At 34.4% G+C, this 14,043-nt stretch overlaps 1 protein-coding gene across 2 annotated transcripts; it reads left to right on the forward strand.

The window, feature by feature from the left end:
* The first annotated feature begins 1,088 nt into the window (after positions 1 to 1,088).
* LOC7493956 (5'-3' exoribonuclease 3) lies at positions 1,089 to 9,690 on the forward strand. Of its 2 annotated transcripts, none has more exons than XM_024601465.2 (23): positions 1,089 to 1,480; positions 1,669 to 1,771; positions 1,854 to 1,930; positions 2,785 to 2,976; positions 3,128 to 3,247; positions 3,349 to 3,411; positions 3,753 to 3,902; positions 4,004 to 4,168; positions 4,311 to 4,388; positions 4,519 to 4,605; positions 5,013 to 5,291; positions 5,504 to 5,599; positions 5,694 to 5,789; positions 5,882 to 5,952; positions 6,245 to 6,373; positions 6,466 to 6,542; positions 6,637 to 6,677; positions 6,791 to 6,865; positions 6,985 to 7,142; positions 7,758 to 7,874; positions 7,980 to 8,055; positions 8,388 to 8,467; positions 8,669 to 9,690. In XM_024601465.2, exons 1-23 carry the CDS (start codon positions 1,277 to 1,279, stop codon positions 9,441 to 9,443), a joined length of 3,309 nt encoding a protein of 1,102 aa, XP_024457233.1. In that variant the 5' UTR covers positions 1,089 to 1,276; the 3' UTR covers positions 9,444 to 9,690. The 2 variants fall into 2 exon arrangements, with proteins under 2 accessions (XP_024457233.1, XP_024457234.1); XM_024601466.2 differs by having other exon boundaries at positions 1,091 to 1,480; positions 7,770 to 7,874.
* Positions 9,691 to 14,043: the final 4,353 nt, after the last annotated feature.

Below are 14,043 nucleotides of genomic sequence, written 5' to 3' on the forward strand. Positions count from 1 at the left end.
TATCTTTGTCGATTTTTTTTTTAATATTGAGTTGGTTAAGAATTATAATTACAATAAAGCTAAATCATATGAAGAAAGCGTTGTAGTTTTTTTCACAAAACACTGTGGATTGCTATAATATTTCTCTAAATAGTTTTTTAGTTTATTTTATTGGGAAAAAAGCTATAATTTTCCTCACAAAACATTGTCAATTACTGCAACATCTTTTCTCATGGGTTTTTTTCCTTCCAAAATTATCTTTGTTGGTTTTTTTTTAATATTAAGTTGGTAGAGAATTTAGCTTTGTATTTTTTTTTTTGCTTTTTATTAACTGAAAAGCTAAATCATGTGGCGAAAGCACTGTATCTTTCCTCACAAAACACTGTAGATTGCTACAAATCATTTTGTTTAGTCTCTAAGTTTTTGATCACCAACACAACTTTTTTTTTTTTCCGTCATGAAATATTTGCTCCATCATACCTTTAATTTCTATTACTTATCTAGCGCTGGTTCACAATTATAACACTATTAAGTGCATTTGTTTTATAAGCCTGCGGCAGCGCGCGGGCAAGTCATCTCGTAATCTCTATATAATATGCCTGTGCTCTTTAACTCCAGCTTCCTCTTCCTTTTTTCGTCACGAACAACCATCATGCTTCTTTTGTATTACACTATCTTGTTTGTAAGTACATATCCTGAAAAATATTTAATTTATTTTATTAAAGTATATTCACATTATATAATTTGTTTTTGAACTTCATTGACATATATATTTTTTTTCATGGTATTTGTAGATATAAATTTTATTTAGAATATTTTGTCAGTATTCATTTTTTCTTGGTTGAAATTACTATTCATTTCATTAACAGGAGAATGCACCTTGAAAATCTATGAAAAATAAAGCTCCAAAAATAAATATCTCGTGTCGAAAATCTTCGTTGCACGAGAGAACAATGCAATCCCAGCACCCGATCGACCCGCTGGCCCTCTCTCCTTGTAAAAAGACACAAACACCCCTAAACTTCATGGCAGTTATTTTCCTATATCTCATATCGTGCCCAACCCCGTAGGGGTTTCCTCGTCACAACAATTTATCCCCGTACCCTAACTCGCTGTCGTGAATCAAATCCTAAAACATTACCAATAACCACGCACGCAACGGAAAAATTGTGCTTTCTCATATTCTCTCTAGCTAGTTAGTGCTAGGGTTTACTTCATTGTTTGCTGTTTCTGCCATAATCAGTTAGGCCTTTTCAAGCGAGTTAGACCGGTAATTTGCTGATCGGAGTGATTTGCGATGGGAGTGCCGGCTTTTTATCGGTGGTTAGCGGAGAAGTATCCTCTAGTGGTGGTTGATGTGATCGAAGAAGAACCGGTAGTTATCGAAGGCGTTAAAATTCCTGTGGATACAAGTAAACCTAACCCTAACAACATCGAATATGATAATTTATATCTCGATATGAACGGGATTATTCACCCCTGCTTTCATCCCGAAGACAGAGTACGATTTGGATTCTCCCTCGCGCTCTTTTCGCTCTTTTTTGCTTATTTGCATTTAATTTGTGTATTTTTAATTTAATTGTGTTGTAGAATGTTCACTTGATTTTAATGAAATTGAATTGAACTGGATTTGATTTTCTTTTTAACAATGTGATTTATTTATTTTGTAACTTTCTTTTCCTCTTGCAGCCTTCACCGACTTCATTCGGTGAGGTGTTCCAGTGTATGTTTGATTATATTGACAGGCTTTTCGTGATGGTGAGGCCTCGAAAATTGCTATACATGGCAATCGGTAAGTAATTTAAACCGAGTTGTTTTCTTTTACTGTAAATTTGATTTGTGTGTGATACTGATTGTGTGGGAACAACTTATAGATGGAGTTGCACCACGGGCGAAAATGAATCAGCAACGGTCTAGGCGATTTAGAGCAGCTAAAGATGCATCTGATGCGGTATGTGCGTACCTTAAAAATGGCTTGCTCCTCCATTTGTATGCAGCTGGAGAGTGACACTGATTATTGGTTCTTGATCAGCAAAACCCACTTTAGTTTTTCTGTTAAAATTGCTGTGTTAGTTATGTTTTATACTAGGTGAAATTATTTGGTAGAGTTTATATATGGATGCAATGGCTGACAGTGGTTGCTTAGAAATCTGAAAGCCAATTGAAGTAACACGAGTTTTGTGGATAAAACACATAGGCTAGCTTAACAACTACTTATAGAAGAAGGAAAAATATTCATAAAGATATAGAAACAACTCTTGAAGGGACGCCCATTAGATAAAGAACTAAAGAATTCTTAAGGAATAATTACAGTTCATTGAATGAAAATCACCGTTCTTCTTCCTCTGGAAAGTTGATGGTTTTCAAATTTATCAATTTGTTTGTTTGAAATGAGAGCACTAGAGCCTATGATTCTGATACCTGCTTTATAGTCCCTGTTAATTAGTTGCATCTTGTAAACTGCATTTATCCTTGGTGAACTTTTTGATTGCTCAATACATAAATTCCTGGTTATGGAAACATCATGCTCTAACCATATATGGAATATACGGAAGTTCACTGGTTTTGAAACCTTAAAGATTCTGTTAATGAACATATATTTAACCACTAGGGATATCTGAGGCTGTATTTTTCTTAGATTTCTTAATGCCTTTTGGGATTTTCTAGGTTTTCAGCATTCATTATGGTTTCTTTTTCATATCACTTTGTTATTATTTTTCCTCAATTCTTCTAAAGGAGGAAAACTGAACACGGCAGGAAATACACCATTTTAATATTATCAGTCATTCAACATTTGTATCGCAGGCCGCTGAAGAAGAAAGGCTAAGAGAGGAGTTTGAGAGGGAGGGCAGGAAGCTTCCCCCTAAGGAGACATCTCAAACTTTTGATTCCAATGTTATCACTCCTGGAACTGAATTCATGGCTGTTTTGTCAATTGCATTGCAGTACTATATTCATCTTAGACTAAACTATGATCCTGGATGGAAGAAAATCAAGGTATAACCTTTGCTGTGGTCCCTTGTTTATTTTTCCTCATGCAATGTTTTGTTATCTTCGACAGAGATAATGCTATACCTACCGTCTGGTGTGTGTAACCATAGCAAATGCATAATATTTGAATTTCTGTTTACATTTCTATTTTGTGAAGGTTGTTCTTTCTGATGCAAATGTTCCTGGTGAAGGGGAACACAAAGTCATGTCCTATATCCGTCTTCAAAGAAACCTTCCTGGTTATGATCCAAATACACGCCATTGTCTGTATGGTTTGGTATATTTCTTCCTTAACTGACCTATGATCTTTTTTAAAGTAATTGTTATTTTTCCTTCCGGACTAACATTCTTTTCTCTTTTCATTGGTGCTTCTGATAGGATGCTGATTTAATTATGTTGGCTTTGGCTACTCATGAGGTTCATTTTTCAATTCTTCGAGAGGTTTGTGTCTTGTTGTTTAGACATATTTGCCTTCTAAAAACAAATTCAATTTTGAACTCTTCATGCTGTTTCTTAGTTATTAGTTTTAGTTAATTAGCAGAGAGAGGTAAAGGAATGTCAATTTTGATGAAAGGCTTGATCATCAATCTGAGAATAATTGGATAATGAGTCTTTTTCAAATATCTGTAACTCATCTGCTAAACCTTCACTTATTACGATGAAGGTTGATGAATCATCATAATAAGTGGATGTATCACTCTCTCTTTTTAATTACCTGTGACCCATATGCTAAATGTTGAATGTGTTTTTCTTTAACATCCCTTCTTAATGGTATGTCTCAGATTGTTTTCACTCCTGGACAACAAGACAAATGCTTCATATGTGGTCAGGCAGGTCATTTAGCAGCTGCTTGTGAAGGAAAAGCGAAGAGGAAGGCAGGAGAATTTGATGAGAAAGGCAATGATGTTGCTGTGCCCAAAAAACCATACCAGGTAGGTTATTATAAAGATATTTGAAAGTTTTGGGTGTAAACATCTTCCATGATGATGCATTATCTAGCCCTTTTTGCTTCATAACTCTTTTCTTGATGCAGTTTCTCAACATTTGGACTCTTAGAGAGTATTTGGAGTATGAATTCAGAATTCCCAATCCTCCGTTTGAGATTGATTTGGAACGTACTGTGGATGATTTTATATTCATATGTTTCTTTGTTGGCAATGATTTCCTGCCACACATGCCCACATTGGAGATCCGCGAGGTTTGTAAATAGTTGTCTAAAGTACAGCTTGTGGTTTCCTTGAGTTGCTGCTTAGGATTTTTCCCTACACTGAAATAAATTAACTACATCATAACCAAGCAAAAAGACAACATTTGTTTTTGATTTTTGTTCCTTTTTTCAGGGTGCAATCAACTTGCTGATGGCTGTTTATAAGAAGGAATTTAGGGTGCTTGGTGGGTATTTGACTGATGGCAGCAAGGTACTCAAACTTTTGAGCTAAATGTTCAACTAAAATTTTTGGCTGCTTCCCAGTGGGTTCTATCACCACATTTATCAACTTCTAGTAAGATTGCTCAGAAATTTTTCTTTATAACTTTCTGTTTTCTCAGCCAAATTTAAGTAGAGTGGAGCATTTTATTCAAGCTGTGGGTGCATATGAAGATAAAATATTCCAGAAAAGAGCACGATTGCACCAGGTTAAATTTATTCTCCAAAATTTTTGGATATGTGCGTCTTTTTTACTGGAATGATGTGAATGACAGTCATAATCTTATGATGCACCTTCGCAAGAAATTCTGAATTTCATGGTTTTTTTCTGGGTTACTAATTGTGTGTGTGTGGGCGTGTATGTGTATTTTTGCTGTGTAATGCTTGTAAATGAGAATGGTAATGTGATTATTATCTCCAGCAGGGTATTGAAAAAGACTAGATATGGGACCAAAAGATATCTATTAGATATAGAAGCAAAAGTATTTTCATTTTATAAGCAACAGTATGTGAAACCGTAAACCATAAAGTTCTGGATAGACAAGAAGAGGCACTGACAGAAAGAAGCAACTCTTTTCAACTTCGTTAATTAATTTATTCTGTCCATACCTTGCAGCGCCAGGCAGAAAGAATTAAGCGTGAAAAGACACAGGCAAGAAGAGGTGATGATGTGCAGCCTCAACATCAACCTGAATCTTTGGTTGCAGTCACACAATTTCGTGGTTCTCGTCTTGCTTCAGCTCCTACACCTTCACCATATCAGGATGATGGGACACATTCTCAGACATCTGATGGTAAAGGATCTTCTGTTCAGAGCCGTAAAGTTGCACGTTTGTCTTCAACAGCCAATATTGGTGCTGCCATTGTTGAGGCAGAGAATTGTCTGGAAATAGAAGTATGTTTTCCTGCTTCAGGAGAGGCACTTTAATGTAATTCTGACTCCTTCAGCCATTCTTTAGGACTCATATTCTATGGGCTAGCCTTTCATTTGGTATGAGCCCTTGCTGGCTAGGGGTTAAGAGTGCATTTGTTTACTCAATTTATTATTTTGTAGAATTGAAATCTGCGGTTTGTTACATTTTTATCTGGAGCACTTAATTTTTTTAGGCACATGAAAACAAAGAAGAATTGAAAACTAAGCTTAAGGAGTCGCTTCGCGAGAAATCTGATGTTTTTAACTCAAAGAATCACGAAGAAGACAAGGTTTGAGTCTCCTATAGAAGTATTGGTTATTATCCTTACTTTTTTGGCCCATTAGTTTTTAATGATGTTTGTATCTCCAATGTTCTTTTACCAGGTCAAATTGGGAGAACCAGGGTGGAAAGAAAGATATTATGAAGAGAAGTTTTCGGCAAAATCTCTTGACGAAATGGAAGCTGTACGAAGAGATGTTGTGAGTACATGTACTACTGATTTTGAATGTACTCTTTCATATTTTTGTGAGATAAGCAGGCTGATCTATCTATTTGACATTCAACTGGGTAGGTTTTGAGATATACGGAAGGGCTGTGTTGGGTCATGCATTATTATTATGAAGGCGTTTGTTCTTGGCAGTGGTGAGTTTTTGAATTTTCATTTCCTAGCAGTTTAGAGTTCTTGTTTCTACTGTAACCTCTGCCCTTTCCCTTAAACTTCATCCACCAAAGTAAATGGAAAGTTTGACACTGCAGTTTAGGTGACCATTATAATTTTAGGAAATATTTTTACACAGCTCATTCTTGCAAGATGACTTTATGAATCATATTGCGTCTTATCAGGATAAACTTGTAGTTTACATGTTGTCTTTGTACTTGATATGTCAATGCCTTTAGATCTTCAACTCTGAACTGAATAAATCCTTTGTTTCAGGTTTTATCCCTATCACTATGCGCCCTTTGCTTCAGATCTCACAGATCTTGGTCAACTGAACATCAGTTTTGAACTTGGTTCTCCATTCAAACCATTCAACCAGCTTTTGGGAGTTTTCCCTGCAGCAAGGTATCCAATCTATTTACTTCTTATTCCCTCAAGGAAGCCATTTCTATAAGCAAAACCGCTCGATAACGAGCTAATGATATTTTTTTTTTCAGTTCCCATGCTCTCCCTGTGCATTATAGGAAATTGATGACGGATCCAAATTCACCTATTTTTGATTTTTACCCTACTGGTACGCATGTTTACTAGAAAAGAAAGCTTGACATGTGACTATCTTTGTTTACATGCATGATAAGATGTCTTCTAACCTCTGTTACATCTATCAGATTTTGAAGTGGACATGAATGGGAAACGATTTGCATGGCAGGTTAGTTTATCTTTGCGATCTTAATTCATCTGGCCTTTCAGACATGATTATGTGGTGGAAGTAGTTTTTCTGTCGAACTGGATCTTATTGATTTTGTTGTGTTTTCTCATTAGGGTATTGCAAAGCTTCCCTTCATTGATGAAGCTCGTCTTCTTGCGGAGGTCCAAAAGATTGAGCACACATTAACAGTATGCTTCTTGAATCAAGTTGCTTTACTGCACTATTGTTTCTTCCATTGCTTGAATTTTCTTACAAGAAGATCCTACGGTTTCACATTATCTGACCTGAAGGTTGCAATGTTCTGTAGGAGGAAGAAGCAAGGAGAAACAGTATGATGTTTGACATGCTTTTTGTGTCATCATCTCACCCTCTCTCTGAGAGCATATATTTGCTCGATAATCATTGCAAACAATTAACAGACAAGGAACGAGTTGAGGTCAAGGAGCGTATCAATCCTGAGTTGAGGTCTGTATTTAAGTATTTATAAAGAATAAAGTATTTACTTTGAGCTTTGAAAGTGGATTACTTTTATGAGATTCTGAATTTGACTGGTTTCCATTTTTCTTGTGAATTGTTTTTTATCTCAATCAACTCATTATCCCTAGTATTGTTATCTGAAGTGTTGGATTCTTCTAATGTTCAACCAAGTTCCTGCCATCCTAGATATTCGATTTAATTTTGTAGTGCAGAGTTGAATGTAGGTTGAACTCAGTTGAAATGTTCTAGCTTTGAAAGTGTCAAGCTATCTTATAATCTCTAGGCTATAACTGATAACACTAGTTTTCCCTGAGACTGAAAGCTATTTTATGTACCAAAATCATGTTATGATTGTGCTTGCTTTTCTAGCATTCATAGGCGGGAGTTGTTTTGCCAATATGTTATATGATTTTTGTGGATCTGGCATGCCAGAATATATTGGATGTGGCACTTTTGAAGCATCAAATCTCATCTCTGCCACGTTAACTTTTGCTCACTACATGCTCTCCTTTTTGGACTTGGATTTTGGACTTGAATGAACTGTATTTCCCTCAGTAATCACAAATTTAAAATCTGTTTGGACTCTTCTCTAATTTTATTTAGGCCTACATGCAGTGATGGGATGAATGGCTATTTATCTCCCTGTGCTGGAGATACTCATCCTCCTATATTCAGGTCTCCAGTTGTAGGCATGGAAGACATTTTGGCCAATGAAGTCATGTAAGCTTCTAAATGTTGAGTGTCGTTTTGACTATTAGATACTTCAAGTCATCTTTTGTCTAAGGTTTTTCCCTGCTCATTTATTGTTTATTCTTTTCTGTTCAGATGTGTTATATACAGACTTCCTGATCCACACAAACACATCACTTATCCACCTGTTGGTGTTATATTCCCCAAAAAGGTACTTATTTGGTTTTGAGGCCTATTCTTCCTTGTCAGAGTCTGCTTTTCATCATCTAGTTATATATTTGTTTCCTGATCTAGGAGGAAATGACTCGCAACCGAAGTTGTTACTTGAGTACTTCAAATCTCTGCTAGCATGATATATTTTTTACTTGTTCATTTCTATGTACTGGCGTCTCATATGCACAGTTTTTCGACTCTCTGCTAAGAATATCTTTTCTTTTTGGTGTTCTTGCATTTAGTCATATGACATCATGTAGATCAATGCTTTTAGACTTGCATTTCTATTATTTACTACGAACACATTTAACATGGAGCATGTTTTTGTAGATTGTGGATCAGGGCGATCTGAAACCTGACCCAGTTTTATGGCACGAGGAATCTGGGAGGAGGCCTTGGGAAAATGACAGGTGTGCTTCACTTTTTTTTTTTGATGAATAGTGTGTGCTTCACTTGATCTTCACAGCGAGTGAAATAATTATTTGTTTGGCTGATTGCATGATAAGATGTTCCACTCTTTCCTTAGCTGATTGCATGTGCATTTGTGCTTCAATCACCGTATATACATCACCACCCTTTTCAACTGCAATTGTTTGGCTCCTCCCTTTCAGGCGAAATCCCCATGGAAATCCCCATGGAACCATCGCTGGCCGTCATCTTGGGGAGGCATCGCATCGACTTGTTGCCAACAGTCTACACCTGAAAGGGGATCGCAATGGGTATAGCAATCATATGCATGGCCCACCACAACCTTACATTGCAGCTCCCCGTGGCCCACCACTCTCTTCCTATTCAAATGGGTTGCACAATCAGGGACCCCATGGAACTTTGCGTCCTAGAGGGGATTATTCTCATGCAGGTTATCCCCGATCTACAAGTCCTCGTATACCACCTCACCATGACCGTGGATACGTTGAACCCTATGCTTCGGCAGGACCCAACCCCTCGTATAGTGGTAGGCTACCTCAGTATGAAAGTGAGAACCGATCAGGTGGGCAACATCCAAGGCATGAATTTCATCATAATGGTGGACCAAGGTACCCGAATGGGCCTGGGGCACACATATCAACCGGGCCCACTACATATGCTTATCAAGGTGGTTATGATGCCAGTCCCCAGCCACCTGGAGCTGGTAGTCACCAGCAATGGGGTGGTAGGTTCCCCCCACCAGCCAACCATAACAATCCCAGAGGTTTTGGTCACCATCAACAAAGTGGCAACAGATTTTCATCGTTGGATTCTAGAGGAAATAAAATGCCACCACAACATGGCGGAGCAAATAGGAGACAACCACCACCTAGTGGAACATACAGGGGGGCACAGCAATCACCTCCTGGCGGAGCCAGTCGGAGGCCCCATCCACCAGCTGGATATGGTCACCAATAAAGCTGTGTATCTTATAACAGAAAGGTCCTTTGATTGCTGTACAATAGTTGTTTTCCCCCAGCGCTTCTCACAGTTTTCCCATTCCATTACAATCAGTTAATTTGTTAGGCTTTACCATTTCTAGAATGTTGTGTTGTATTTTATTTTGGATGGCCGCGTAAAATTTTAGTAATAATCAGTGAAGAGTGTACATCACATCCTCAACACCGCACGTTATTATACAAGGAGCCATTTGATTTGAACAAAATTGAGATGAGGTTCTCCCCCTCCCCCTCCCCCTCTCCCCTGCCCTTGAAATTGTTGTCAGGGGTTTTGATCAACTGGGGATCTGCTTGCAGAATATTCTTGATTAATGCAAGCAGCAACGTCGGTATAAGATGATATTAATTACAGTACGATGTTCTGGCATGCTCCATGACTAATTACTCGGGGCTTGGTGTGTCCAAGCTCCTCCAATCAATAGATCAACAAGTAACTTATTGTATATGGTAGATAAGTGACTTGAAAAAAGAGCTCGATGATTCATGTCATACGATGCTCATCCTTTTCACCCTATTTTAATAGATGAATAATGCGGGAGTCTGCAAAATAAATTTACACAGAAAATATTGTTGCCGAGGGGCTAAGAGCAATATAACAATAGGGCTATTATAATACAATCACTTATATTTGGTCCTTTATCAACCGCACGTGTGCAGCATAGTCATAGCTTGCTTGGCGGGGCTGTTTTACATGAATTAATTTGGTTATTAAAAAGTAGTTTCTGAAAAATTATTTTTTAAATTTTTATGTATTTATTTGTCATTAAAAAAGTTAATCAACATAAAATACTTTTCAGTTAAAGAAAAATTTGACTTGGTTTCTAGGAAAGTGTTTTCCTTTTATTTTTGGCGGAAAACACTTTTTGAAAATTGTGAAAAATTTAAAAATATTATATTATTTGCTGATTATATCAAATTTGGTCCTCAAACATTTGACCAAATTTGATTGCTATATATATATATATATATATATATATATATATATATATATATATATATATATTATTTTTCAATTTCATCCCTTAGAATTTAATTTTTATATTAATTTTGGTCCTCATTTTTATAATTGTTATTTGCTTTTCCCTTATCATTTTTTAATTGAAATTTTTTATCTATCAAATTTGATCCTAATTATTTTAATTGTTACTTATTTTATTTGAAATAATTTATGAAATGTTAATTATTATTATTTTAATTTCTTTATCTTTCAGTTTTTTTTTTAATTTTTTAGATTTGATCTCTATTATTTTGATTATTATTTATTTTATTTAATATCATTTATGAAATTATATTTTTTTTCAATTTCATTCTCATTCAACTTTTTAATTTGTTCCTTATTATTTTAATAAACTTTAAAAAATAAAACATTAATAAGTTATTTTCCAGCTCATTTTCCATAACATAATCAAACACTGGAAAGTGTTTTCCAACTTATTTTTCATTACACTACCAAATATCAAAAAATAATTTATTTTTCCGAAATTCACTTTTAAAAAAAAATTACTTTCCAGCAAACAAATAAGCCTAATTAATATAATTATTTGAAATTGCTTTATATGTCTTTGCGTTATATTTGATGATTGTTTCGGATATAATAAAAACAATAAAAATATGTTTGATTAAAATAACTTATACAGAGATATTTTTTTAATATAATTTTAAAATGAATTTATTTTATTTTAGAACAGTAAAATAATAAGAATATAAAATGCACTTTTTTATATATATACTAGTGAAACGTCATCTTAATATTTTATTAAGAGATGATACTGAATAATGAAGGGACAGATTGGCAGATTGCTGACTTGAGGTGCCTCAGTTTTTGGAATGTTTAGATTCAATTTGGTTCTCTTCACACGGTCTGCAGTCAGGAGTTTGATTTTACGAGCTACACGTGTGGGAGAGTAGGTAGCTAGTCCAATGTCGAGGTTTATTTTTGCGGTTGTACTGTTATTTTGAATTTTTTTAATTCTCAATTATTTTTTAATATTTTTATATTGTTTTGATTTACTATTAAAAATAAAATTTTAAAAATAAAAAATTAATTTTAAACAAAAAAAATATATTTAAAAAACAACATTTAACTCAGAAGAGTTGTTTATTTAGCAAAATCCTACTAACCGATGCCCAGATAACGACATAACGTGTATCAGCAAGGGGGAGTAGTGGCGCGCCTCCACTGCTACAGTATCTTGATTTTGTTAACCTTTTCTCTTCTGGGTTTCAAGAAACACAGCGCACGAACTAGCTAGCTAGCTAGCACGCATGTCATGCCGGTTGCTGAGGGACTTCACAGATGTCGTTGACAAGAAAACTGCAACTTCCCCTCAAAACCTTACTAATATTTTTGTATTAATATTCTCAAAGTAGTAATCTAATTAAGACTCATACTGTCTCCTGATCTTTTATATAGATTTATACATCAATCTTGTAAATCAACAGACAAATGCTGGAGCGCATCCCTGCTACAAAGTAAATAGAAGAGAGGATCAAATTAACCTGGAATAAAAAACCACATAGCTACTACTGCATATAGAGTGATGGCTAGAGTTTACAGTTGTATTTGCGTAAATGGGATTACTGTATATCAATCAAGATTTGACAGCAAAAACTATTGAGTCTATTACTCGAGCTGGGATGTAATTCCTGTAAACTTGAGAGGCGTTCATTTGTGAATGGTTGGAAGGATAAAAATAAAAATAAAAATAAAATATATATATTTATCAATCTTTATCATATTTTTAAATACACGGGGAGGGTCTTCAACTAACTAATGAACGCAATAACTTGAGAGGCGAATTTAGAAATCGATGCATTATGTGAAGTAATCAATGACACATGCATAAGTTTTAGTTAATGGGAAGTGTTTAGTGTAAATTTCACTCAGGCAATGCCTATAACAACACCATGCTGTATCGAGACAGTGATTGTTCGTCTACAATTAGAAGAGGTTCTTCTTTTCGTGGAGAGAAAGCATGGTGAATGTGATGGACATATTGGGACAAAAGTTGCACCCATCACATTTGTGTTTGAATATTTATATTCTTAGATGTGTCTTCTTGTTTCAGGCCCTTGTAATCATGACCAATTTAGAGCCAACCAACTTCATCTCTCGCTTTTCATGTGTCACATGAAGACATTGATTGAAAGGATTGATGGGATATTTAGAATTGTATTAGTAATTATTATTTTTTTGAAATTGTATTAAAATATTTTTTTTATTTTTAAAAATTATTTTTAACAACAATACATCAAAATAATTTTAAAATATTCAAAAATTAATTTTAAATAATTTTAAAAAATTATTAATTCAAGTCTTACAAATCTTAAGGTCACTGAAAGCTTATATGATCGTTTATTTTAGAGTTTATGAAATTCATTGAGTTACGCTCAAGCTGACTTAGATATCCACATTAATAAAAAAAAAAAGTATAATCTGTGTTTATTATGATTTTAAAATATAATATTAAATTGAAACCGTGATAATTATCAAAATATTAGCGAAAACAAATAATTAATTTTATGAGATACCGTGATTCCAAGCCGTGACATCCATGAAATATTGCGATCGAGACACACATGTTGAAAATGCACTATTCATTATGTTTTTTACATCATCGATTGTCAATTATGCCTGTCCTTTCAAAAGCAGCCTCCATGACATGGCACGATTGGGTTTTTCTTTCTTATTTTTTCCCCAGGTGTTTGTTTTCTCGGGGCATTATATGTTTTTTTAAAAAAATTATATATTTTTTATTTTAAAATAATTATTTTTAGTATTTTTAAATTGTTTGAATACATAAACATCAAAAATAAATTTTAAAAAATATATTAATTTTATATATTAAATTTTTTTAAAAAAAAACAATCACTGCTAAACACTAATTAAATTACAGAGGTAGAGATTCCACACAGGATAAATAAAATCAACTTAATCAGGTGGCCAAAGAGGCAATATTCTCTTATCATCTTCTTGTAACGAAAAATATTCCAAACCAATAAAACTCCAATCCATCGATATAAGTCCACATATATAAAAATCCCATTTTACATTTCATCTCCCAGAAACCGTGACTTCAGTGCCACGTGGTCACCCGTATTAATTTTTCAGCGGTGTTACTGGTAGCCTTTGCATGTCAGCTTGCAATTACTTGGGTGCCACCCATCACAAATTGGTTTAACTTTATATATATATATATATATATATATATATATATATATATATATATATATATATATATATATTACAAAAAATTAAAATAATATTATTTTAAATTAACCTAATTACGCTATTCAACTTAGACTTGAATATATATCAAAACAGGTTTAATAACTTAATTTTTCAGTCATATATATATATAATTCATCGTCAACATTTGTATTTATTTTATTTTGGGAAATCTGACTTGCCAACCAATAAATCCATATGTGAGACATAATATTTAGGCTCAAAAGGTCATACAAACTCCAAAAAAGCTTTGTCACCGATATCCCTTAATCTCAACAGCAACGCCTTTCAATATCCATTTTAATGGATAATTAATAATACCTTCTTTACG

This window comes from Populus trichocarpa, chromosome 5 (genome assembly GCF_000002775.5).
Source record: "Populus trichocarpa isolate Nisqually-1 chromosome 5, P.trichocarpa_v4.1, whole genome shotgun sequence".
NCBI classification, from domain to species: domain Eukaryota; kingdom Viridiplantae; phylum Streptophyta; class Magnoliopsida; order Malpighiales; family Salicaceae; genus Populus; species Populus trichocarpa.